At 37.3% G+C, this 27,450-nt stretch overlaps 1 protein-coding gene across 1 annotated transcript in view; it reads right to left on the reverse strand.

Moving 5' to 3' along the window:
• The window catches only part of FBXL13 (F-box and leucine rich repeat protein 13), a 266,364-nt gene that overhangs the window by 202,789 nt on the left and 36,125 nt on the right, over positions 1-27,450 (reverse strand). Inside the window, exons 4-7 of the mRNA XM_053608560.1 lie at positions 15,961-16,028; positions 15,197-15,351; positions 9,967-10,076; positions 4,921-5,088 (exon numbers count right to left, since the gene is read on the reverse strand). Of these exons, the coding sequence (XP_053464535.1) occupies positions 4,921-5,088; positions 9,967-10,076; positions 15,197-15,351; positions 15,961-16,028 (501 nt within the window). The remainder of the gene's footprint in view (positions 1-4,920; positions 5,089-9,966; positions 10,077-15,196; positions 15,352-15,960; positions 16,029-27,450) is intronic.

Here is a 27,450-nt window from a genome sequence, read left to right on the forward strand (position 1 = left end):
AAACCATAGCACAAAAATTTCTAAGTTCTTTAACACTTTGGCAGTTATGAATCTGAGCCCCAAAGGGCTCAATTTCACTTCCCATGCGAGTGAAGATGGGAGAAACCAAGGTGGAAGAAGGCACTGGAAGCATGCTTAAAATGCAAAAACTGGGCATGATATTCATTGCTCTGAGGAACATTCCCCAGGAATTCTACATGTTTCCCATATTCTGAAATAAGATTTTCCAAACTAAATTTAAAGCTTTGATTAACCCAACATAAATTCTTTCCTATTAGACTAGGATTTGGTGGGGAGATAAGAGTGAGGAAATTTTAAAGATCAAAGGCCTCTTAGTAATAAAAACAAAGCTGGAAGCATCACTCTACCAGACTTCAGGTTGAATTACAAGTCCACAGTGATCAAAATAACATGCATGGTCTTGGCACAAAAATAGAGACAGAGACGTATGTAACAGAATAGAAAACCAAGAGATGAAACCATTTCTTATCACCATCTCATCGTCAATAAACCAAACAAAAGCATACACTGAGGAAAAGAATCCCTATTCAACAAATGGTTTTGAGAGAACTGGATAACTGTAAGTAAAAGATTCAAACTGGACCCAGATCTTTCACCACTTACAAAAATTGACTCAAGATGGATAAAAGATACAAATCTAAGACATGAAATGATAAAAATCCTAAAAGAAAACATGGGAAAAACTCTTATGGTTGTTGACCTGGGGGGAGATTTTATGAAGAAAACTTCAGTGTCAATTGCAACAACAACAAAAATAAACAAATGAAACTTAATTAAGCTTAAAATCTTCTGCACAGCTAAGAACATGACAATTAAAGCAAATAGACAACCTTCAGAAGGGGAAAAGATATTTACATGATAGGAATCTGACAAAGAGTTGATAACTGGAATCTACAGAGAACTCAAATTAATCAACCAAAAAAAGAGCTAACAATCACATCTGTCACTGGGCAATTCTAAGAGGTTTTTGTTGGAGTTTACGTTTTTCTAAATATAGTATCATGTCTTCTGTGAACAAGTAATGACTTCTTCCTTTACAATGTGGATTCCTTTTATTTCTTTCTCTTGCCTAGTTGCTCTGGGCAAGGACTTCCAGTACTGTCAGTACTATTTTAAATGTGCTACAAGTGGACATTGTTATCTTGTTCCATATCACTGAGAAAGGCTTTCAATTTTTCCTTGTTTGGTAAGATGTTAAATGTGGATCTGTCATATATGACCTATATTATTTTAAGGTGTGCTCCTTCTATACCCAGTTTGTTGTGAATTTTTATCATAAAAGGATGTTAAGTCTTATTGAATGCTTTTTCAGAATCTATTGAAATAATATATATTTTTGTGCTTGCTTTTGTTAATGTGATGTATAACATTTATTGATTTGTGCATGTTGAACCATCTTCACCTCCCTAATATGAATCACTCTTGATCATGGTGAATCATCTTTTTCCTATGTTGTTGTATTGGGTTTGCCAGTATTTTTGCTGAGCATATTTGCATCTATGTTAATCAGGGATTTTAGAATTTTGAAATAGTTTCAGTAGAACTGGTATTAATTCTTTAAATGTTTGGTACAATTCAGCAGTGATGCTGTCAAGTCCTGGGCTTCTCTTTGATGGGAGACTTTTTATCACTGCTTTAATCTCATTGTTCATTATTGGTTTGTTCAGGTTTTCTATTCCTTTGTGGTTCAATTTTGCTACATTGTATGTATGCATCAAGGAATTTATCCAGGTTTTTCAATTTGTTGGCATATAACTATATAATAGTCTCTGATGACCTTTTGTATTTCTGTGGTATCAGTTGTAATACCGTCTTTTTCATTTCTCATTTTATTTATTTGAGTCTTCTTTTTTCCTTAGTTTAGCTAAGGGTTTATTGATACTGTTTATCTTTTTAAAAACTCATTTTTCGTTTTGTTGATCTTTTGTATTGTTTTGCTTTTACTCTCAATTTCATTTACTTTGCTCTAAACTTTATTAGTTCTTTCTTTTTACTCATTTTTGGTTTGGCTTATTCTTGCTTTCCTGATTCCTTGAGGTGTACTGTTAGGTTGCTTGTTTGAAATGTTTCCCCTTTTTCCTTTCCTTTTTTTTTTGAGACATAGTCTCTGCCTTCCCAGCTGGAATCCAGTGGCATCATTGTAGCTCACTGTAACCTCAAAAAAAGATTTGCTCTTTTGAGGCTATTCTCTGTCTCTCATTCCTCAATCCTTTTCATTTGTTTTCCCCTCAGACTGTGTATTTTCCAATAGCCTGTCTTTAAGTTCAATGATTCTTTCCCTTCTGCTTTATCTATTCTACTACTGAAAGCTCCTAATGCATTTTTCATTTTAACAAATATATTCCTCAGTTTCAGGATTGGGAAGGTTTTTTATTATTATTTCAAAATCTTTGTTAAATTTCTCTGATAAATTTATAAATTGCTTCTGTGTACTATCTTGGAGTTTGCTGAGTTTCCTTGCCACTGCTTTTGAATTCTCAATCTGACAGTTCATTCACACATCACCATCATTAATGTCAGTCACTACCTCCTTGCTTTATCCATTTGGGAAGGTCATGGTTCCTTGTTTGCTGTTATTCCTTATGGACAAACATCTATGGCTTCACATTGAAGGATTATTTATTCTGGTTTTCAATATCTGGCTTGTTTTGGTCTTTCTAGGGTGTTTGCTTAGATGTTATTTGTAGCTTTCCTATTAAGTCCCCTTAATCCTAGATTGCTCCCACTTTCTTATCACTACATATTGCCTTAACCCTAGGTTTGCCTTGGTTCTCACAAACATCCAGAATGTTGCCCATCCCAGATAGTGTGTTTAGGGGGTATCACAAAGGGGATACCCCTGCTGTGTGGGAAAGCAGAGGACCTACGGAGTGTGCCTACTATAGAGCAGTTCTTCTAACCAACCAATTTGGTATTTTCTTTAGCTGAATAAAGAATAGGATTTCACAGGCTGGGGTTGCTAGTCCCACTTTTCTGTCTTTAACTATTCTCAGGAGTATTTCTCATATAAGCCTTTGTGATGCTTCCTGTGATGCTTCCAGTTCCTTAGCCGGAATGATTTTCCTATGAAGGAACCCAAGATGAGAGAGAAACTGGCTGTCTGCCTCAATCTCACTTTTTCCAGTGTAAAAACCATAAGTCTGGATAGAATTTACCATGTGGTGCCTTTTAGAAAGGAAGAAGGGCATCACAAATAGAAAAGTCTGCTTAGAGTTTTTCATTTCTTTATAACTTCAAGGATGAACTCAGCCTTAAATCTGAGTTCTGGAATATTGCTTGTGATAATCTTGGTGAGGCTTTCTATGGGGGAAAGTAAAGCCAAATTGCTTCTTATTCTACTCTGCCAGTGTGGTGATATCACTCCTTCAACCAATTCAGTAATTTTTTAAATGATATTTTCATACACTTGATAAATATTTCATATATGCTTGTAAATCAAGGAACATAATCCTAGACCTCCGAGAGTCCAAGAAGAGGACTTCTGCCCAAATCCAAATCCTATGCTACAGAGAGAACACAATGAGAAGAACACAGCAGAACCATGGCTTTAGTCTTTCTAACAAAAAAATACATAACATGGGCGGCACCTGTGGCTCAGTGAGTAGGGCGCCGGCCCCATATGCTGAGGGTGGCGGGTTCAAACCCAGCCCCGGCCAAACTGCAACAAAAAAAAATAGCCAGGCGTTGTGGCGGGCGCCTGTAGTCCCAGCTGCTTGGGAGGCTGAGGCAAGAGAATCGCGTAAGCCCAAGAGTTAGAGGTTGCTGTGAGCTGTGTGACGCCACGGCACTCTACCTGAGGGTGGTACAGTGAGACTCTGTCTCTACAAAAAAAAAATACATAACATGAAACATAAAACAAGCCCAAACTGAGAAATATTCTACAATAAAATTTTACTAATCTTCATTATTAAGGTCATGAAAATTAAAGAAAGACTAAGAAACTGTTCCAGACTGAAGGAGACTAAGGAGATGTGATAACCAATTGTGTCATGTGATCTACACTGGGTCCTTTGGCTAAAAAATTATTCAAACCACTGAAGAAACCTGAATTTGGGGGATTCTGATGGTTGATTATAACAGAAATGCACTAGTTTATAGGAAATACATCAACATTATTCACGGGTAATGAGGCATCATGATGGCAACTTTCAAATTGTTTAAGCAAAAGTCTTTGTCCTGTACTTACAACTTCTTATGACTTTAAGAATGTCAAAAATAAATTATACATGCTAGATAAAAGATCATTGGCTAGTTAAAGCAAAAACAATAAATTATATCAGAGTTTATAAATGTATAGAAACAAAATGTACACCAATGATAGAAAAAGCAAAGGACAAAGAAAATAAAATCATACTTTTTGTTCTTATATGTAAAGTGCCATAAAATTATTTGTGGGTTATATGCAATATCATAAAAATGTATACTACAATCCCCAGACCAGCCAGTGATAAAGCATAGGAGTTCACAGGGGAAAAAATATCAATTGCCTAAGTGTAGGAAATGTGTGGATCAACGTAGAAAAACAACTAAGAATGACATATTCATAGTTTTAATATGACATAAAAACAAATAACTAGGGCAAGAATAAGAGACTTTATCACATAAAATTTTAAAATTTCCATTATCAAAAGACTCCACAGGCAAAACTGAAAGCAAACATTAAATGTGGGGAAAAAAATCTCTAAATATATCCCTGACAAAGGGCTAATATTGCGGATAAATAAAGAGCTAGTATGAATCAGTAAGAAAATTGTAGAAATTACAATTTAAGAATAGACAAGATATGAGCAGATAATTTGTAAGGAAGGAAACAATGGGCAAAAATATCCTTATCCTAACCCCATGCAATACATAAAGAGCAAGATTATATTATGTAATATATACTGAATTCATACAAACCTGTGATATTGCTCTGTCGGGTAACAGTGAAATGTCAAATTCCTGAGTCCCATCTTCAAAAGGAACTTTAGAAGCACATTGTTCCAAAGATAAAAATACATCTATAGAAGCAATTTTTAATTTTAACCTATCTTTCCATTGTTTCAATTGAAGTTCATGTTGTAACAGCTGCAATGAAAATAATTTACAAATGGAATTTTTGTAAGGTTCAAATGAGATGATAGATATAAAGCACAATGTTTGACATAAAGACAATACCAACTTAAACACTGTCATCATCGTTGTTACACAAATTTTAATTTTCCATATACATGTTTAATACTTTCTGAAGCACCAAAGCATTCCTGAGCTCCAGTGATCCTCCTGCCTCAGCCTCCCAGGGTGCTCAAGTTATAGGTGTGAGCCACCATACCTGGCCTACTCTTCCTCTTTTATATATAAGGAAGCTGAAAGCCTACAAGGTCAAGGTTTTGGCCCTGATAGAAATGGTATTTGGTGCATGGAATGGAGGTGATTAACATAGAGCTAACAAAAAACTGGAATCAGAAGGAAAGTACCAGGGACTTGCCTTACTATAGGAAGTCCATTTTGTTTTTTTTTTTTTTGAGACAAAGTCTCAAGCTGTCGCCCTGGGTAGAGTACTGTGGCATCACAGCTCACAGCAATCTCCAACTCTCGGGCTTAAGCGATTCACGATTCTCCTGCCTCAGCCTCCCAAGTAGCTGGAATTAAGGAAGTCCCCATTTTAACTTTTGATACATTCCTAAAAATTGTGTAATAAATAGCTCTATAGCTAATAAGTATTTTACTCATAAATACACATATACTCAATACTAGTGTTATATATATACATATTAGAGCCTAATCTTGATGGGACTGCAAATTAGTATAACCTCTATGGAAAACGAAATGAAGATTCCTCAAAGAAATAAATGTAGACCTACCATTCCAGCAATCTCACTATAGAACAATTCACAATTGCAAAGATGTGGAATCAACCCAAGTGCCCATGAATTCAAGAGAGGATTAAGAAAATGTGGTGTGTATATACACACACACACCATGGAGTACTACTCAGTCACAAAAATGAATGAAATAATGTCATTTGTAGCAACTTGGATGGAACTGGAGACCATTATCCTGAGCAAAGTATCTTAGGAATGAAAAAACAAACAACACATGTACTCTGATAATGAGGAACTAATCAATGGGCACACATAAACACAAAGGGATGTAAAAGTCACTGGAAATCAAGAAAGGGGGTAGGAGTTGGGTGTAAAAACTTATCTATCAGGTACAATGAACACTATTCGGGTGATGGGCACACTAAAAGCCCTGACTTAAGCATCATAAAAGGCACCCATGTAACAAAAAATATTTGCATGTCCTTGATATTTTGAAATAAGAAAACATTATACTACCCAAAGCAATATACAATTTTAATGCAATCCCTATTAAAGCTCTACTGTCATACTTTAAAGATCTCGAAAAAATAATACTTTGTTTTATATGGAATCAGAAAAAAACTCAAATAGCCAACACATTACTCAGAAATAAAAACAAAGCAGGAGGAATCACGCTACCAGACCTCAGACTATACTATAAATCGATAGTGATCAAAACAGCATGGTACTGGCACAAAAATAGAGAAGTAGATGTATGGAACAGAATAGAGAACCAAGAGATGAAGCCCACTACTTACCGTTATTTGATCTTTGACAAGCCAATTAAAAACACTCAGTGGGGAAAAGATTCCCTATTTAACAAATGGTGCTGGGTGAACTGGCTGGCGACATGTAGAAGACTGAAACTGGACCCACATCTTTCACCATTAACTAAGATAGACTCTCACTGGATTAAAGATTTAAACTTAAGACATGAGAAAAGTACTAGAAGAAAGTGCAGGGAAAACTCTTGAAGAAATTGGCCTGGATGAACATTTTAGAAGGAGGACCCCCCAGGCAATTGAAGCACCATCAAAAATACACTACTGCGGCCTGATCAAACTAAAAAGCTTCTGCATAGCCAAGAACACAGTAAGTAAAGCAAGCAGAAAGCCCTCAGAATGGGAGAAGATATTTGCAGGTTATGCCTCCGACAAAGGTTTTATAACCAAAATCCACAGAGAACTCAAACGTATTAGCAAGAAAAGAACAAGTGATCCCATCTCAGGGTGGGCAAGGGACTTAAAGAGAAACTTCTCTGAAGAAGACAGGCGCATGGCCTACAGACATATGAAAAAATGCTCATCATCCTTAATCATCAGAAAAATGCAAATCAAAACTACTTTGAGATATCATCTAACTCCAGCAGGATTAGCCCATATCACAAAATCCCAAGACCAGAGATGTTGGCATGGATGTGGAGAAAAGGGCACACTTCTACACTGCTGGTGGGAATGCAAACTAATATGTTCCTTTTGGAAAGATGTTTGGAGAACACGTAGAGATCTAAAAATAGACCTGCCATTCGATCCTACTATTCCTCTACTAGGTATATACCCAGAAGACCAAAAATCACATTATAACAAAGATATTTGTACCGGAATGTTTACTGTAGCCCAATTCATAATTGCTAAGTCATAGAAGAAGCCCAAGTGCCCACTGACCCACGAATGGATTAATAAATTGTGGTATATGTAGACCATGGAATATTATGCAGCCTTAAAGAAAGATGGAGACTTTACCTCTTTCATGTTTACATGGATGGAGCTGGAACATATTCTTCTTAGTAAAGTATCTCAAGAATGGAAGAAAAAGTATCCAATGTACTCAGCCCTACTATGAAACTAAATTATAGCTTTCATATGAAAGCTATAACCCAATTATAACCTAAGAATATGGAGAAGGGGGAAAGGGAGGGGAGGGGAGAGGATGGGCAGAGGAAGGGTAATTGGTGGGACCACACCTGCAGTGCATCTTACAAGGGTATATGTGAAACTTGCTAAATGTAGAATATAAATGTCTTAACACAATAACTAAGAAAATGCCAGGAAGGCTATGTTAACTAGTGTGATGAAATTATGTCAAATGTATATAAAACCAGCGTATGGTGCCCCATGATTGCATTAATGTTCACCGCTATTATTTAATAATAAAAAATATATATATCAAAAGAAAAAATTATAAGTGGAAAAAACGAAAAAACACTTGCTTGGTACAGACAGAAAGTGATGGAAAGCACTGAAAGAACAGACTAACCATGACGGTACCAAAGTGGAAATGTTTAAGTGGCCATGTCGAAAAGGCAAGGGCTAGAGGATAGCCTACAAGGAGGCCAACGCATAAACTCCTAGAGTAGAACTGTGCTTCATGTATCTCAGTGTCCTCTACAAGCTCTCACACCATCTTGAGCAGTGTGTGAGTAACGAATCCTCTCAAACTCTCTTGCTGCATGTGTGGTATGGTCAATCTCAATAACTAAATCAGTGTTAGGTGAGTAGGGGCATTGATCTAGGGGACAAACACAAAAGAGGGAGATTTAATTTCATCCTATTGTTCTCTTTTCTATTTATTCTGATATTGTATGTCAAAGAATAGTCCTAAAATGTTGCCAGTATTGTAAGCTGACGTGTCTCACTGAAGGAAAAAAAAAAAAAAGAAAAGGAAAAAAAAATTACCAGTAAACAAGGATCTATAAAAGAAATTCCAGCATGTTTCTATGTCTGCTCCTAGTAGTTACTTTGAGCATCCTAAAACAACACTAAATAATGACATACTATTAGCTGACGCAAACTAGAATATTTTTTCAGTTTGGAAGAGTTTGTGTCCTCTGTTTTTCTTTCTTCTTTTTTTTTTTTTTTTTTTGAAGTTTTCGCCAGGGCCAGGTTTGAACCTGCCACCTCCGGTATATGGGGCTGGCGCCCTACTCCTTGAGCCACAGGCACCACCCTCTGTCCTCTGTTTTAATTGCTTTCATTCTTATGAGTTTCCCAATTAATAATGACCCTGTAAGTTTAGCAACTTAATAATTTAAGAAATCATTTAATAATGAAATTGTACTTTATTAAATGATGAAAAGAATAGTCATTTAACCTTATCTAGAAAGGGAAATAAATTTATTCAATCTTCAATTATTTCTCTATTATAATCATATCAAAGTTTCTCTTCCTTTTTCTGAGACAAAGTCTCACTCTGTCCCCCTGGGTAAAGTGCCATAGTGTCATTACAGCTCACAGCAACTTCAAATTCTTAGGATTAAGCAATTAGCAATCTTCTTGCCTTAGCCTCCCAAGTAGCTGGGACTACAGGCATACACCACTACACTTTGGTGAGTAATGAATCCTCTCAAACTCAAATTTTTTCTATTTTTGGTAGAGACAGGGTCCCACTCTTGCTCAGGCTGGTCTTGAACTCCTGAGCTCATGCTATCCACCCACCTTGGGCCTCCCAGAATGCTAGAATCACAGGTGTGAGTCACCATGCCCAGCCTTTTCTCTTCCATTTTAGACATTTATCTATCCATCTAAATATCTGTTTAAACAATAGTTTCTTTATCAATAAATTTAAACAAAATTGGTATAAGATTTTTCCTTGATATTCATAGTTCAAATGAAACAACAAAAATCATTAGGAAACACTTTGGGATAGCTGAAGTAAAATTAAAATTACAAGTTAAAAAAACAAAGACCCCACCAAAAGTACAATATTCAAGGCTCGGCATCCATAGCACAGTGGTTACGGCGCCAACCACATGCACCAAGGCTGGCGGGTTCGAATCTAGCCTGGGCCAGCTGAACAACAATGACAATTGCAACAACAACCAATTAAAAAAAAAAAATAGCTGGGTGTTGTGGCAGGCGCCTGTAATCCCAGCTACTTGGGAGGCTGAGGCAAGAGAATGGCTTAAGCCCAAGAGTTTGTGGTTGCTGTGAGCTATGATACCACCGCACTCTACTGAGGGACATAGTGAAACTCTGCCTCAAGGAAAAAATAAAAGTATAATATTCAAGATTTTAGTATTTTCCACACATCATTATTATCTGAGATAACATGAATATAACTGAAAAATTCAGATTGATAAAAAATTGTTTCAAATATACCATACCAGCTCATCTTCTCTCTTTTGATTCTTGCTTTTTGCTTTATCCCACCATTTTCTTAGGATCATTTTCAGTCTGTGACAATGGAGTATGTGCTGAATCCGCAATAGTGCATCTGAAGAAAATGTATTAGATTACTATATATAGTTAAGGTCATTTCAAAAAAAACAAAGCGATTTAATATTCTATCATCTTTATAATAGGACCTAGTGTTGCATGTGATAGTTTTTATTTGGCTTACACATGAAAGTACTTTTGACAGGATTAGATAGTATTTGGGGATTTTATTATCTTTTAACATTACCTTACCCTTAGAAAATAATAAGTAATAACTGCAATAGAAATGTTAAGGGATATATCATTTCTTTTTTTTTTTTAACAAGTCTGTTCTTTATAAAACCAGAACTTCAAATCTTACTCATGTAAGAAATTAAATCTTAAGTAGCGTTCAGATCAAATGCCTTTTAAGTTAATTATATGCCCTATGATTAAATGGATTATTTTATGCATGTTAGGCAGGGACCAGTAGGTCAAATACAGGAACCAGGAAGGAAGATGACTGAACCAGGCCTAGGGATACTACCCACAGAGGGCAGTGCCTTTCAGCTGTAGCCAATTGTTTCCTCTCAGAAACATAGGCTCAGTATTTTTATTATCTTTGATTATTTTCTTTTCTTTTCCCCTTCTCGAAAGAAGCAGGATATCTGGATTTTATATTAATACTTCTGATACTTAAACTTCGGAAACAAAATTTTTAATTTTTAAATATTGTGCAAACAGATCAAAACACGAGGGCTACAAATTTTCAACACCATGGTTGGGCCTGGGCAATACCAAGGTGGCTCATGTGTATAATCCTAGCACTCTAACTGGCCAAACTGGGAGGACTGCTTGAACTCAGAATTTGAGATCAACCTGATCAAGAACAACACCCCATCTCTACTAAAAATAGAAAAACTAGTCAGGCATCATGGCACATACCTATAGCCTTAGCTTTTCAGGAAGCTGAGACAAGATTAGTTGAGCCTAGGAGTCTGAGATTGCAGTGAGCTATGCTCATACCACTGCACTGTACCCAAGGTGACCGAGTGAGACTGTCTTCAACAAAAAAGAAAAACCATGGTTGGAATTTTAAAGCCTCTCTTTTCTCCCTTTCATCTGCCTCATCTGCCTTTGTGGGCCACTAACTTTACAATTTTATCCTAAAATCTAAGCTACTCAGGAAGGCTAGAGCTCAACTAGGTTAGCCAATTAATAGTTTTCAAATTGGAATTTGTAAACTAGGAAATGAACAAGCATTTAACATAGCCCATCTGCTCAGTTCACATAACTCATCTACTGAGCAACCTGTTTCTTCATTATGCTTAAGGCTGTTTGGTTCAGTCAGAACTTAACAGAGCTAGTTCTAAGTTTGTCTCCCAAACAGAGGAACAAACAAAACCAAATCTGTCTACTGTATGATTTCAGGAACTTTTCAATATTTTAAAATCAACAAGCAAGGCCTGTAGCTCAAGTGGCTAAGGTGCCAGCCACATACACCAGAGCTGGCGGGTTCGAATCCAGCCCTGGCCTGCCAAATAACAACTAAACCAAAAAATACTCAGGGGTTGTGGGGGGTGCCTATAGTCACAGCTACTTGGGAGTCTAAGGCAAGAGAATCACTTAAGCCCAGGAGTTGGAGGTTGCTGTGAGTTGTGATGCCACAGCACTCCACCCAGAGCGACAGCTTGAGGCCCTGTCTGAACAACAACAACAACAAAAAAAACAATAAGCAAAATGGTAGCTTGGAAATTAATGATTTCTTTAAAATATTAGGGTTTTTTTATAATTTGTTTTCTGTTAAATGCCTTTTTAGTTGAATTCCTTCCCACCAAAATAGCTTTCAATATATTCCAATTTTGCTTACACTGTAAGCATTGTAACCACAAGACCAATGCTTATACTGATTATAGTTTTTATCCTGTAAGTTATCACAAGTATAAAGTAAAAACATTCTAGAAAGAATTACAGTCAAATGGTATATAAAACCAGTGTGTGGTGCCCCACAATTGCATTAATGTACACAGCTATGATTTAATAATAAATAAATTTAAAAAAATAGAAAGAATTACAGGGCGGCGCCTGTGGCTCAGAGGAGTAGGGCGCCAGGCCCAAATGCTGGAGGTGGTAGGTTCAAACCCAGCCCAGGCCAAAAACTGCAAAAAAAAAAAAAAAAGAATTACTCTACTGTATTATCAAAAACTCAATTGCAGGCTTGGTGCCCATATCACAGTGGTTACAGCATCAGCCACATACACTGAGGGTAGCAGGTTCAAACCCAACCCAGGCCAGCTAAACAACAATGACAACTGCAACAAAAAACAGCTGGGTGTTGTGGTGGGTGCCTGTAGTCCCAGCTACTTGGGAGGCTGAGGCAAGAGAATCACTTAATCCCAAGAATTTGAGGTTGCTGTGAGCTGTGATGCTACAGTACTCTACTAAGGGCAACAATTTTCTGTCTCCAAAAAAAACACCTCATTTGCATATCATTTAATATACCAGATTATATACTTTGTAAATTACAATAATTTGGTAAACACTGAAAATGTTATTATAGCATTACACAAATGTATAATTTTTATTTATTTATTTTTATTTATTTATTTTTGAGACAGAGTCTCACTTTGTCACTCTTGATAGAGTGCCATAACGTCACAGCTCACAGCAACCTCAAACTCCTGGGCTTAAGGGATTCTCTTATCTCAGCTTCCCAAGTAGCTGGGACTACAAGTGCCTGCCACAATGCCTGGCTATTTTTAGAGATGAAGACTGGCTCTGACTCAGGGTAATATCAAGTCTGTGAGCTCATGTAATCCCCATGCCTCAGCCTCCCAGAGTGCTAGGATTATAGGCATGAGCCACCCACGCCCATCCAAATGTATAATATTTAAATGTTGGTTATGTTTTATTATTTTTGGTTCATTTTAATGGTACCATTTAGAGAGTCATAAGTTAGGCTTATTATTTGGTATTTCTGACAATTAATTCGAAAGCAAAATTTTCACTGTTTTTATTATCAGGATTGCGCAGAACATATTCTGACCTGAAGGTAAAGGAAAGGAATAGCATCCATCAAGTGCTACAATATGAATGCAACTTGGATATTTCTGAGAAATTATATAACTCGAAAATTTCTTAATTTTGATTACAAACAGGAATACAAATTCTTGTTGCATAAGTCCAATAAATGCTTTTTTAAAATATGCTCTTGTGTTATATAATGGTGAGTTCTAAGGGGATAAGAAAAAAGGGCAGGCAATGGAATGAGTAGAACTGTGTATAGAGAAGCAGCACCTGGATGGCATTTAGGGAAAAGGAGAGAGAAGAGGGAAGGTAGGAGGAAGGAATATTGGCAGGTGCACATGGTTCAGTCTGACCATGGAAGAGATTGGGAGGAAAAAAGAGACAAGAGATGCAATTAGAGAGAAATAAAAAAGCAAGATGCAGAAGCAGGAGAAGCCCTGAGACAAGGGAAGAGACAGTGAAAAGAGAAACATGAAGGAGGAGCAAGAACCCACCACAGAAAGAAGGAAAGGTACACAAAAGCCAAAAGAATAATATGAAGTGCAGGGGGATGGGGAAGGGTAGAGAGGCCTTTCCAATAGAGAAAACTGCTTTCACTACAGAGCTCACAGTTCACCCAGGATAAGAATTTTGAAGATTGTTATTACCTACTAACACAATCCTGTGAAATTCTAGTTACCCAGTTAACTAGTCTTAACTCTTCATTACACTTAGGTTAAAACCTCTGGAGGGTCCACTCTACCTCCGGTACCAAGAAAAAGACAGCCAATCGGCTCAGCACCCATACCTCAGTGAGTAGGGAGCCGGCCACATACAACTAAGATAACGGGTTCAAGCCCGGCCTGGGGCCTACTAAACAACGACAATGCAAGCAAAAAATAGCCGGGCATTGTGGCACGTGCCTGTAGTCCCAGCTACTCAGGAGGCTGAGGCAAGAGAATCACTTAAGCCTAAGAGTTTGAGGTTGCTGTGAGTTGTGACCCACAGCACTCTACCAAGGGTGACACAGTGAGACTCTGTCTCAAAAAAAAAAAAAGACAGTCAATCAAAAAGAAGGAATTCTCTGGTTTGCAGAAGCCATAAACAAGTCATTATCAAGAAAGCTACAAAAAAATCTAAACAAAAGGCAAGAATTGGCTGGGCACCTGTAGCTCAGTGGTTAGGGCACCAGCCACATACACCAGGGCTGGTGGGTTTGAACTTGGCCCAGGCCTGCTAAACAACAATGACAACTACAACCAAAAAACTGCTGGGCATTGTGGAGGGCGTCTGTAGTCCCAGCTACTTGGGAGGCTGAGGCAAGAGAATCGCTTAAGCCCAAGAGTTTGAGGTTGCTGTGAGCTGTGATGTCATTTTTTTTTTTTAAGACACAGTCTCATTTTAGTGATGTGGTATCATCATAGCTTACAGAAACCTCAAACTCCTGGGCTCAAGAGATCCTCTTGTCTCAGCTTCCTAAGTACTGGGACTACAGGTTCCCATATGACACTCAAGTAGTTTTTCTATTTTTAGTAGAGACCAGGTCTGGCTCTTGCTCAAGCTGGTCTCCAACTCCTGAGCTCAAGCAATCCACCCACCTCAGCCTCCCAGAGTGCTAGGATTACAGATGTGAGACCTTGTGCCCAGCCTCATTAAGTATTTTAAATTAGTGGCTCTACCTTCATTTCTTTTTTTTAAACAACTTTTTTTTTTGTAGAGACAGAGTCTCACTGTACCGCCCTTGGTAGAGTGCCGTGGCGTCACACGGCTCACAGCAACCTCTAACTCTTGGGCTTATGCGATTCTCCTGCCTCAGCCTCCCGAGCAGCTGGGACTACAGGCGCCTGCCACAATGCCCAGCTATTTTTTTGTTGCAGTTTGGCTGGGGCTGGGTTTGAACCCGCCACCCTCAGCATAGGGGGCCAGTGCCCTACTCACTGAGCCACAGGTGCCGCCCTTTTTTTAAACAACTTTTAAGTTTTTTTATTGGTATCCCTTTTTTTTCTTTATTTTTTGGTTTTTGGCCAGGGCTGGGTTTGAACCCACCACCTCCGGCATATGGGACCGGCACCCCTACTCCTTGAGCCACAGGCGCTACCTTCATTTCATGAGAATTTTCTAACCATAAAAATTATAAATTCTCTAAGTGTACAAACTATGCTTTGCTGTTGTTTGTTTTAATAAAGTATTTACCATTATAAATTTGTTTTTTATTTTTTACATAAACATGCCAGCTATGAAATACAGATTTTTGAAGTCTGAAATTGTGATATGCCACTGCTTTTTCCTGTTTTCCAGACATGATCTCATCTTCTTTTGCATGAGGTACTGTTATTTCTCTCCAACTACTGCAAGCAGAAAATATAGAAAAATAATATTTTGATATTAGGGCAATGCATTAGTAAATAAAGAGCAACAAATCATGATACCTTCCTTATCTTATATCACAGCAAAGAAAGAAACTTCTACAAGTTGAATATGACCTGAAAATTTCCTGATAGTTTTAGAAGAAGAAGATTATATGACAGTCATATTTCTTTTTGGACAAGATAAAGAATCATTGGATAAAGTCATGTTGTTATAACTTCAACTTATCAGAAGAATGAGCCTAATCATAATTAAATTTTTTTAAAGGAATCTAAACTAACATATCTGGCCCTAAGGGCTTCAAGTAAGTGGACCGTAAACCTACACTTTCAACTATGAAGTTTTATTAAAGAAAAAAAAAAAGACAACGTTATATTTTGAAGAACATATTTTAGCTAAATAAAAGCTAGTTAAATATAAAAGAAATACATAATACAATAGTAGAAACATGACTATATAGATAAAATAAGCAGAACTAGCCAAAAGTGAATGTTTCTCTGTATAGAGAATATCCAGAATAAAAACACAAAGAGGAAAAAACAGCATATACATGTAATAATAACATTCTAACAAAAAAATCATATTCTTACCAAAAATGGGTCTTTACTAAACGTCCAGTATAAAACGTACATGCTTTTATCATTAATTCTGGAGTCATCTAAAATAAATAATTGAAATAACATTAGAAATACATGGAATGCACAGGGTACCTCTGCAATACAGACAAAAGAATGAGAGCAATGGGTATCTCTGGGGAGGGGACCTGGGCAGTGGAAGAATAGGAAGGGACTGAGAAAACTATATCCCATTTCTGTATTTTGGAATTCTATTATGTATACCTATTGCCTACCTTTTAAAAGTTAAAAATCAGGCTTGGTGCCTGTAGCTCAGTAGCTAAGGCATCAGCCACGTACACTGTAGCTGGCAGGTTCGAACCCAGCCCGGGCCTGTAAACAATGACAACAACAACACAAAAATAGCTGGGCATTGTGGCAGGCACCTGTAGTCCCAGCTACTTAGGAGGCTAAGGCAAGAGAATCGTTTATGCCCAAGAGTTTGAAGTTGCTGTGAGTTGTTGATGCCATGGCACTCTACTAAGGGTAACACAGTAAGACTCTATCTCAAAAAAAAAAAGTTAAAAATCACAGCCTCAAATTTTCCCATTACATTTCAGTTACTTTATTTATTTTTTTCTTCAAGACAGAGTCTCACTCTGTCACCCTTGGTAGAATGCCGGGGCATCATAGATCACAGCAACCTCAGAGTCGTGGGTTTGAGCAATCCTCTTGCCTCAGCCTCCTGAGTACCTGGGGCTATAGGCACCCACCACAACGCCTGGCTAATTTTTCTATTTTTTTAGTAGAGACGGGGTCTATCTCAGTTACTTTAAAGCATTTTAAGGTAAATATTATGGCATTATTACTAGCTATATTTATAATAGTGTAGAGTTGTTGGTCACTATTAAAACTGAATAATTTTCCCTCCTAAAAGAGTGTAAAATGAAATTCTCTTTTTGATATACAAGAATTCCTCACTTACAAGGCAGGAATAGGAAAACCACATACATTAAAGTCTAAACTAGTGCCAGGCACAGAGGCCACACCTGTAATCCTAGCATTTTGGGAAGCCTAGGCAGGGGAATAGCTTGAGGTCAGTAATTTGAGATCAGCCTGAACAAGAGGAAGACCCTTTGTAAAAATATAAAATTTAGCCAGGCATCATGCTGGGCAGCTGTAGTCCCAGCTATTTAGGAGGTTGGAGCAAGAGGACTGGTGAGTCCAGGAGTTTGAAATTGCCATGAACTAGGGCCCAGGGGTCCTCAAACTTTTTAAACAGGGGCCAGTTCACTGTCCCTCAGACCAATGTAGGGCCGGACTATAGTTTTAAAAAAAAAAAACTATGAACAAATTCCTGTGCACACTGCACATATCTTATTTTGAAGTAAAAAAACAAAACGGGAACAAATATAATCACACCACCGCATGTGGTCCGTGGGCCATAGTCTGAGGACCCCTGAAAGGCCATAGCACTCTAACCCAGACAACAGAGTGATACTGTCTCAAAAACAAAACAAAACTAGGCTGGGAACAGTGGTTACACCTATAATCCTAGTACTCTGGGAGGTCCAGGTGGGAGAATTGCTTGAGACCAGGCTGAGAAACAGCAAGGCCCTGTCTCTACAGAAAATAAAAAAAATTCACCAGGTATGGTGGCCACCTGTAGTCCCCGCTACTCATACAGCTAAAGCAGAAGGATTGCTTGAGCGCAGGAGTTTGAGGTTGCAGTAAGCTACACTGCTGCCACTGCATTCTAGCCAAGGTGACAAGAAGATTATGTCTCCAAAAAAAAAAATTCTAAACTTAAAGAGATGCAAATTTATTAACTATTAACTATAACATGGGAACAGCTGAGGATTGCTGAAATCATCTGTACCTAGTACATTATTTAATGAATAAAGATATTATCATATTAACACATTATATGCACATGGCTCCTATTAACTGCTAATGATATAAGTTTTTCTCTTATTTTATTGCCACCTTGTTTACAATATAGATATACAAACATATATTCCCATCTATTTGATGTAGAGATTAGTTCAAATCTATACCAATGACTAGGAATTTTGAATTCTACTTTTTTAAAGCAAATCCTTTCTCCTTTGGACATTGCTATAAATGCTGTTTTAAGCAAATAGATTCAGCACACATACATTAATCACAGATTTATTTAGGCATCCAAGAAAAGCCCATGGCCCCCTGATATTCTACCTCATGTTCAATGACATTTGAAAATCCTCACTTTTAATGAGGATTAAATTCAAATTATGCTTATGGTGAGGGAAAACAGATATGATTGAAATCATTCCTCACTCATTCCTCACTAAATTCAGATTTTTATAGGGGAAAAATAATCCAGATGAGTAAGGAAGGAGGAGTATTAAGGTTACCACAGCAGGAAGCATAAAACCGGGAAAAGGATTTAGTGGCAGAGGTAAAGACAAATTTCATCTACATTATAGCTCTTCATCTCTACTGAAGATCCCTAACCTTCCTAAGCCTGATTCTCTTTAGAAGATCTTACCTGGAAAGTAGCATATAAATATCCATAATAAATGGTAGAAATTCCATTAACTTTGTAAAACATTGTTTTGTTTTGTTTTTGAGACAGTCTCACTATGTCGCCCTAGATAGAGTGCCATGGCATCACAGCTCACAGTAACCTCCAACCCTTGGGCTATTCTCTTGCGTCAGCCTCCCAAATAGCTGAGACTACAGGCATTCGCCACAACGCCTGGCTATTTTTGTGTTGTTGTTTTTGCAGTTATCAGTGTGATTTGGCAGGTCCAGGTGAGTTCAAACCCACCAGCCCTGGTGTATGTGGCTGGCGCCCTACCCACTGAGCTATGGGCACCGAACCAACATCGTCCATTTGTGATGCCTGAAAAATAGCTGTATTTAAACAATAGCAACAGAAAAAAAATGTTAGTTCTATAATATTTAAAGTGCTTGATTTAGTATTAGGAATCTGGTAAGAATCAAATAGAAAATGAATGTAAATCATTAACTTCATATTATAATTTTTAGCTGTCAGCATATTATAACAAAAGAGGCAATTCCCTTTTCTGCTCAATCTTTGAATCAAGAGATTAGATATGAAATTATGTTAACATATTTCACCACATTTTAAAGTACCATTCCTTTATTTCATTAACATCATTAACATCATACATAGTATCATTCTTTTTTATTTTCAATATGTATTAGATATGTTTAATTTAAATCCCTCCCAATTCTGACTTATATTTCATAGTCTCTCAAAATTAATAACAACAATAGTAAAAAGAAGCCATGCATTTTCTTTTTATTTTAATTATCATGGGTATGTAATAGTTGTATATATTTATGGGAGGGGCAAGTGATGTTTAAATACAGGTATACAATGTGTAATGATCAAATCCAAGTAATTGGGGTACCCATTACTTTAAGCAATTACCATTTCTTTGATTTGGAACATTCTAATTCCATTCTTTTAGTTATTTTAATATATAATAAATTATTGTGAACTGCAATCACCCTATTTACTACGAAATATTAGATCTTATTCATTCTAACTGTATTTTTGTACAAATTAACCACCCCTCTTTATTCTCCTCTCCACTGCCATTCCCAGCATCTAGTAACCATCATTCTATTCTCTACCACCATGAGTTAAATTTGTTTAAATTCTGTTCCCACATATGAGACCATATAGAATTTGTCTTCTTGTGCCTGGCATATTTCACTTAACATCATGCCTTCCAGTTCTGTCCATGCTGTTGCAAATGACAGAATTTCCTTTTTTTATGTTCAATATCACTAATCATCAGAGAAATGCAAAACTATAACTATATCATCTCACCCAGTTAAAATGGCTTTTAGCCAAAAAACAGGCTATGATGAATGCTAATGAAGATGCAGAGAAAGAGGAACTCACACGCTGTTGGTGGGAACATAAATTAGTACAGCCATTATAGAGAACAGTAGGAAGTTCTTCAAAAAACTAAAAATAAAACAACCACATGATTTAGCAATCCCACTGCTACAAGTAAAAGCTCAGAGCTTGTATAAAATAGTACAAGTGGGAAAACAAACCAAAAAGGTACTGCCCAACATAATGAAAAAAACCAACATCCTACATATCAATTCTATCATTCAAAAGACCAGGCTGGCTTGGCGCCTGTGGCTCAAGTGGCTAAGGTGCCAGCCACATACACCTGAGCTTGCAGGTTCGAATCCAGCCTGGGCCCGCCAAACAACAATGACGGCTGCAACCAAAAAATAGCCAGGAATTGTAGCGGGCGCCTGTAGTCCCGGCTACTTGGAAGGCAGAGGGAGGAGAATCGCTTGAGCCCAGGAGTTGGAGGTTGCTGTGAGCTGTGATGCCATAGCACTCTACCCAGGCTGACAGCTTGAGGCTCTGTCTCAAAAAAAAAAAAAAAAGAAAGAAAAGACCAGGCTGACTGGTTAAATGAGAAAACAAAACCCAAGTATCCATTGCCTCCACAAAACACATCATATCTTAGGCCACAAAACATGTCTGACAAATTAAAAAAATAGAAATCATACCATGTATCTCTTCATATGTCAGCAGAATAAAACTAGAAATCAACTGTAACAGAAATTCAAATCTACACAAAGTCATGAAAATTAAGCAACCCTCTGTTGAATCATTATTGGGTCAATAATGAAAGTAAGATAGAAATCAAGAGTCCTCAAACTGAATGGCAAAGGTGACATAAGCTATCAAAATCTATGGGATTCAGCAAAAGCAGTCCTGGAGGGAAAATTCACAGCCTTAAATGCCTACATCAAAAAGATCACAAAGGTCAGAGCAGAACTAAACCAAATGCAAAACAAAAAATAAAACAAAGGATTGATGAAACAAAAAGTTGCTTCTTTGAAAAGATAAACAAGACTGATAGACCTCTCGCTAGATTAACTAGGAATGGATGAGAAAGGACCCAAATAAGCTCAAACAGAAATGAAAAAGGATATAGAACAACTAATATCACAGATATGCAAAATATCATCCGTAAATACTACAAAAATTTCTATGCACATAAACTAGAAAACCTAGTGGAAATGGACAAATTCCTGGAAACACACAACCTCCAAAGACTCTATCAGGAAGAAACAGACCTGAACAGACTAAAAAGGAGCAGTGATAACCAAGCAAAAAACAAAACAAACAAAAAACCCTCCCAACAAACAAAAAAAAAAAAAAAAAAAAAGGCACAAACCAGACAGTGTCATAGCCAAATCCTACCAGACCTACAAAGAAGAGCTGGTACACATACCACAGAAATTATTCGATAACATCAAGGAGGGAACCATCCCAACTCATTCTATGAAGCCAGTATCACCTTAATGCCAAACCTAAGAAAGGATACAACAAAAAAAGAAAACTATAGAGCACTATCCCTTATGTACACATGCAAAAATCTTCAATAAAATACTAGCAAACTGAATTCAACAGCACATCCAAAAAAAAAGTCACCATGACCAAGTGGGACTTCTCTCCAGACACGCAAGGACAGTCCAATATATGTAAAACAATAAACATGCTCCACCACATAAACAGCAGCAAATATCTAGATCACATGATCATCTCAATAGATACAGAAAAAGCATCAGACAAAATGCAGCACCACTTCCTGATAAAAATCTTCAACAAAATAGGCATAGAAGAAACCTATCTCAAAATTGTAAAAGCACTATATGACAAACCTACAGCCAACATCATACTGAACAGGGAAAAGTTGAAAGCATTCCCCCTGAGAACTAGAACAAGAAAAGGATGCCCACTGTCACCACTTCTATTCAACATAGTGCTAGAAATCCTAGCCATAGCTATCAGGCAAGAAAAAGAAATAAAGTATATCCAAACCATATTATCATTTTCAACTAATAATATGATCTTTTATCTCGAAAATCCCAAACTCTATACCAAGAGACTCCTGGAATTGATAAATAAATTCAACCAAGTCTCAAGTAAAATCAATGTACCTAAATCAGTAGCATTCCTATATACCAATTAACAGTCAAGCTGAGAGTCAAATCAAAAATTCAGTACCATGCACAATAGTAACAAAGAAAATAAAATACTTAGAAACATACTTAACCAAGGAGGTGAAAGATTGCTACAAAACAATGATGAAAGAAATCACACATAACACAAACACATGGAAGAATATATCATGCTTAAGGAATGGTAGAATCAACATTGTTAAAATGTTCATACTACCCAAAGTGATTTACAGAACACAATCCTCATAAAAATACCAACATCATGTTTTTCAGATCTAGAAAAAATAATTCTATGCTTAGCTTGAAACCAAAAAAAAAAAAAAAAACTATGAATAGGAAAAGCAATCTTAAGCAAAAAGAATAAATATGGAGGCATCACAAAAATAGAGACAACGGAACAAGACAAAGAACCCAGATATAAATCCATCTACCTACAATCAACTGATCTTTAACAAAGAACACAACAACATACACTGGAGAGAAAAAGCCCTATTCAGCAAATAGTGCTCACATGCAGAAGAATGAAACAGAACCTCTATCCACTCGGATAAATTAATTCAAGGTGGATGAAAGACTTAAATGTAAGGCATTAAACCATACAAATTCTAGAAAAAAAGTAGGAAAAACTCTTCTAGACATTAGTTAGGCAAAGAATTTATGACAAAGATCCCAAAGGCAATTATAGCAATAATAAAAATAATAAATGAGGCTTGATTAAATTAAAAACTTCTGCACAGCCACAGAAATAACAGAGCAAATCTACAACCTACAGAATAGAAAAAAATATTCATAAACTATATATCTGATAAAGGGCTAATATGCTCAATCTATAAAGAACTCAAACAAATCAGCAAGAAAAAAAACTCCATTCAAAAGTAGGCAAAAGACATTAACAAAATCTTTCAAAAGAAGATAAATGGCCAACAAACACAAAAAAATGGTCAATATTATTAATCATCAAGGAAATGCAAATTAAAACCATAGATGGATATCTATCACCTTACCCCTGTCAGAATGGCTACTATTCAAAAGTCAAAAAACAATAGATGTTAGCATGGATGCAGAGAAAAAGGAACATTTATACACTGTTGGTGGGAAAGCAAATTAGTACTACCTCTGTAGAAAACAGAATAGAGATTTCTCAAAGAAATAAATGTAGACTTACCATTTGACCCAGCAATCCCACAACTGTGTATCTACCCAAAGGAAATGAAGTCATTTTATCAAAAAGACACCTGCACTTGAATGTTTATTGTAGCATGACTCACAAAGGCAAAGATGTATGATCAACCTAAGTACCCATCAGTTCACAAGTAAATTAACAAAATGTGGGGGGTGTGTGTGTATGTATGTATATATATATATACATACATACACACACACACATACACACACCAGGGAGTACTACTCAGCCATAAATACTGATTTATGTATTGATTTATATACATTGATTTTATAACTTGAGACTTTGGTGATTTATCAATTCCAGCACTCTCTTGGTGGAGTCTTTCAGATTTTCTATGTAAAAAATCATTATCATCAATTTCTTTAACAGCAAGTTGGTTGGAAACCATTATCCAATTTGGTTGGAGACCATTATCCTACATGAAATGTCTCAGCAATGGAAAAACAAATGTCACATGTACACTCTAATAATTTGGAACTAATTAATGGGCAGATGTGCACAGAGAAGTAAAAGCCATTTGAAATCAACAAGGGGCTGATAAAATAACACAATGTCTGGGATTTTCTTTCTAATATTACAGAAATAAGGGAGGAGGGGAGAATAAATTAACAAAATTGGCAAAATGTTAATTATTGTTCAAGCTGGATGATGGCTCATAATTATGGTATTCTTTCTACTTTCATTTTACACTTCAATTTTTTTAATAAAAGGATTTGTTAAATGTTATATAGGATGGTCATAAAGGTCCTGCACAATTTTAAATTGTGCATTATTTTAAATTGCACACAAACTGTATGGTTACCCTGTATATGCCTTCTCTTCTTGCATGATAATTCATTTCCTAAGAAATGAAATCAAGTCTGTGGAGTTAATTTCCTCCTTACAAAGGTTGAGTCTTTCATCTTGGAACACCTGAAATTATTAAACTGTCTTTCTTTCTAGTGTTACAAGAGTAGTGCCCACTTTTTCTGTAAATAATCGGCTTATTCACACTTTCCTATATTCATTTCTCTAAATAGACATACTTGTGCTTTATAAATAAGTATATACAGGCTGTCCTCACTATGCAGAACTATACAGTGAGAGACTATAAAACCCTGCAAAGCAATCTTTTTTTTTTTTTTTTTTAGAGACAGAGTCTCACTGTACCGCCCTTGGTAGAGTGCCGTGGCGTCACACGGCTCACAGCAACCTCTAACTCTTGGGCTTACGCGATTCTCTTGCCTCAGCCTCCCGAGTAGCTGGGACTACAGGCGCCCGCCACAACGCCCGGCTAACTGCAAAGCAATCTTAATAATTAATGGAAAAAATTACAATTGTTTATGACCTTTAAAATGTTAAAACATTAAAAATTCGGCTCAGCGCCTGTGGCTCAAGCAGCTAAGGCGTCACCCACATATACCTAAGCTGGCAGGTTCGAATCCAGCCCAGGCCTGTCAAACGATGGCTGCAACCAAAAAATAGCCAGGCATTGTGGCAGGTGCCTGTAATCCCAGCTACTTGAGAGGTGGAGGCAGGAGAATCACTCGAGCCCAGGAGTTGGAGGTTGCTGTGAGCTGTGATGCCACAGCACTCTACCCAGGGTGACAGCTTGAGGCTCTGTCTCAAAAAAAAAAACATTAAAAATCCTTTTACTGCTAGTTATAACAGTGCAGGAAATTGTATAGGAAAGAAATATGATGAAAAAGTAAAACTAATATTTATTAAGTATAGTATACTATTTTTTAGGAGATGGGAGGTCTTGCTGTATGGTCAAAGCTGGTCTCACACTCCTGAGCTCAAGCAACACTCCTCCCTTAGACTGCCAATTAGCTGAAACTATAGGCATGTGCCCCCACAGCTGGCATTATATACTATATTTCAAAATATTGGAAACAGGGCGGCACCTGTGGCTCAGTTGGCAGGGCACCAGCCCCATATACGGAGGGTGGCAGGTTCAAACCCGGCCCCGGCTGAACTGCAACCAAAAAATAGCTGGGCATTATGGCGGGCGCGTGTAGTCCCAGCTACTTGGGAGGCTGAGGCAAGAGAATCACTTAAGCCCAGGAGTTGGAGGTTGCTGTGAGCTGGGTGATGCTATGGCACTCTACCGAGGGCCATAAAGTAAGACTCTGTCTCTACAAAAAAAAAAAATATTGGAAACACTAAAGATTAAAATGTTTTATTTCTTTATAAAAAGAAAAACTTTTCATTTTTCCCTGAGGGCAAAGGAGAAATAAATTAACCTAGATCCAACCTAGGTTGAGCCCTCTTACAACCCTAGAACACTTGGAGATTCACATTTTCATGTCTACCCATAACAAATATTTTCCTTGTTGCTTTTGCAAAGTCTTATCTCATTTCTATTTTTTCCTATTTATGAGAGTAAGTGGGCATGTTTTCAATGCCTTAGTGAATTGTCATATCCTAAGTTTGGATCAGCTTCCAACATGTTTTTTTTTGTTTTTTTTTTTTGGTTTTTTGTTTTGTTTTGTTTTTTGAGATAGATTTTCACTATGTCACCCTCAGTACAGTGCCATGGAGTCACAGCTCACAGCAACCTCAAACTCTTGGGCTTAAGTAATTCTCTTGCCTCAGCCTCCTGAGTAGCTGGGACCACAGGCGCCTGCCACAATGCCTGGCTATTTTATTGTTGCAGTTGTCATTGCCGTTTTGGCAGGCCTGGAACCCAGCAGCCCCAGTGGATGTGGCCGGTGCCCTAACCACTAAGCTATGGGTGCCAAGCCAGCTTCCAACATTTTATCCTTGTGTTTTCAACATCTTGAAACATCTCTGAGAATCTCTTCTAATAACATTTTAGGTTTCAAATAGGTATGATGCCTCTTGGAAAGATGTCCCATAGGCTTCTAGCTGGACATTGGACACAGCCTGAGTTTACTATGTATATTTTATAATCAGTATTTTGTTATCAAAATATTGACAGTGAGGTTTCCTTTGTAGATCAGTGGTTTTTTAAAAAAAATTTAGCATTTTCAGCTCAGCGCCTATAGCTCAGCAGCTAGGGCATCAGCCACATTCACCCGGCTGGCAGGTTTGAACCCAGTCTGGGCCTGCCAAACAACAATGACAACTACAAAAAAAAAAAAAAAATAGCCAGGTGTTATGGCAGGTGCCTGTAGTCCCAGCTACTTGGGAGGCTGAAGTAAGAGAATCGCTTGAGTCGCAGGTTGCTGTGAGCTGTGACACCACAGCACTCTACCTAAAGGCGACATAGTGAGATTCTATTTAAAAAAATTTAGCATTTTCTAGCAATGGTTTTCAAGCTTTCTTCAAGCAAAATTACACTGAAAGCAAAATTAAACAGGTAGGGGCAGAAAACCTAGAATCCCATTCCCTGGGCCTCCCCTTCAGCTCTTGAGATTGCCTCTAAAGAACACAGCTTGCAGGTATTGGCACTCCGTAATAGATCAAAGGTACTTAGTTAATAAAGTACAGTTAAGACACCCAAATGCCACAATGGAGATGAATTAGGATTGGAACTAGTGGGTTCTGGCCAGTGTGTCAGTACTATTACAGGCTTGGCAGAATCATCCCATCCCTTTATTTTTGTTCCTTTATTGGAGACTACTGATTAGGATCCAGTGTTACTCTCCACCCATCCTTCTAAATAGATGCTTTAAATTGTTTCTGGCTCTAAGCACCCACCCTTGAACAAGATTTTGATTCCACTTTTCAATACTCAACTTCACTAGCACCTCCCAAACCCTGCCTGGGCTTATACAGACGACAGCTCTGAAATCAAGAGGTATCACACACAGTCCCACTCACATCTAATTTATGTTAGTATTTCTCTCCCCATGTGCCTTTGTTCTTTTAGTTTTTCTTAAGACACATGGTCTTTGTTCTAAAGTCTTCATGTCTGGAATTACTTCCTTGCCCTCTTTACAGGATCAAAACCAGCTGCTGGAGCTGCTTGTTCCTTTCAGTAACAATGAAGTCTGGCTTTTAAGTTAGATCTCATTAATGTTTTAGCCATGTCTTTATAAGTGTGATTCCCTGTACCCTAATCTGAGAGGGCAGGTGGAAAAAAGAATGGGTGGGGAGATGGAATACAAAAGGGAGCAGATTAGAAAGTAAAGAAAACATTCTCCTTTAAAACTTTCCATAATGCAATTTTTATCTTTATAAAGGTGCACAAGAAGAAGACAAGGAGAAAGGGAATAGGAGGAAACTTAATGGAAAGATTTTATCAGAAAGAGAAGGAACAAATTCTTGTCTAAATGCTCCTTGGAAATGTGGGGTGGTTACTATGAATGTGATTGTGTAAATATGACATTCCTTCACTTTTCTGGGCACCCCAATACCAAAAACACATATTCCATAAA

The sequence above is a fragment of the Nycticebus coucang genome, chromosome 11 (assembly GCF_027406575.1).
Source record: "Nycticebus coucang isolate mNycCou1 chromosome 11, mNycCou1.pri, whole genome shotgun sequence".
In the NCBI taxonomy this organism is placed as follows: Eukaryota; Metazoa; Chordata; class Mammalia; order Primates; family Lorisidae; genus Nycticebus; species Nycticebus coucang.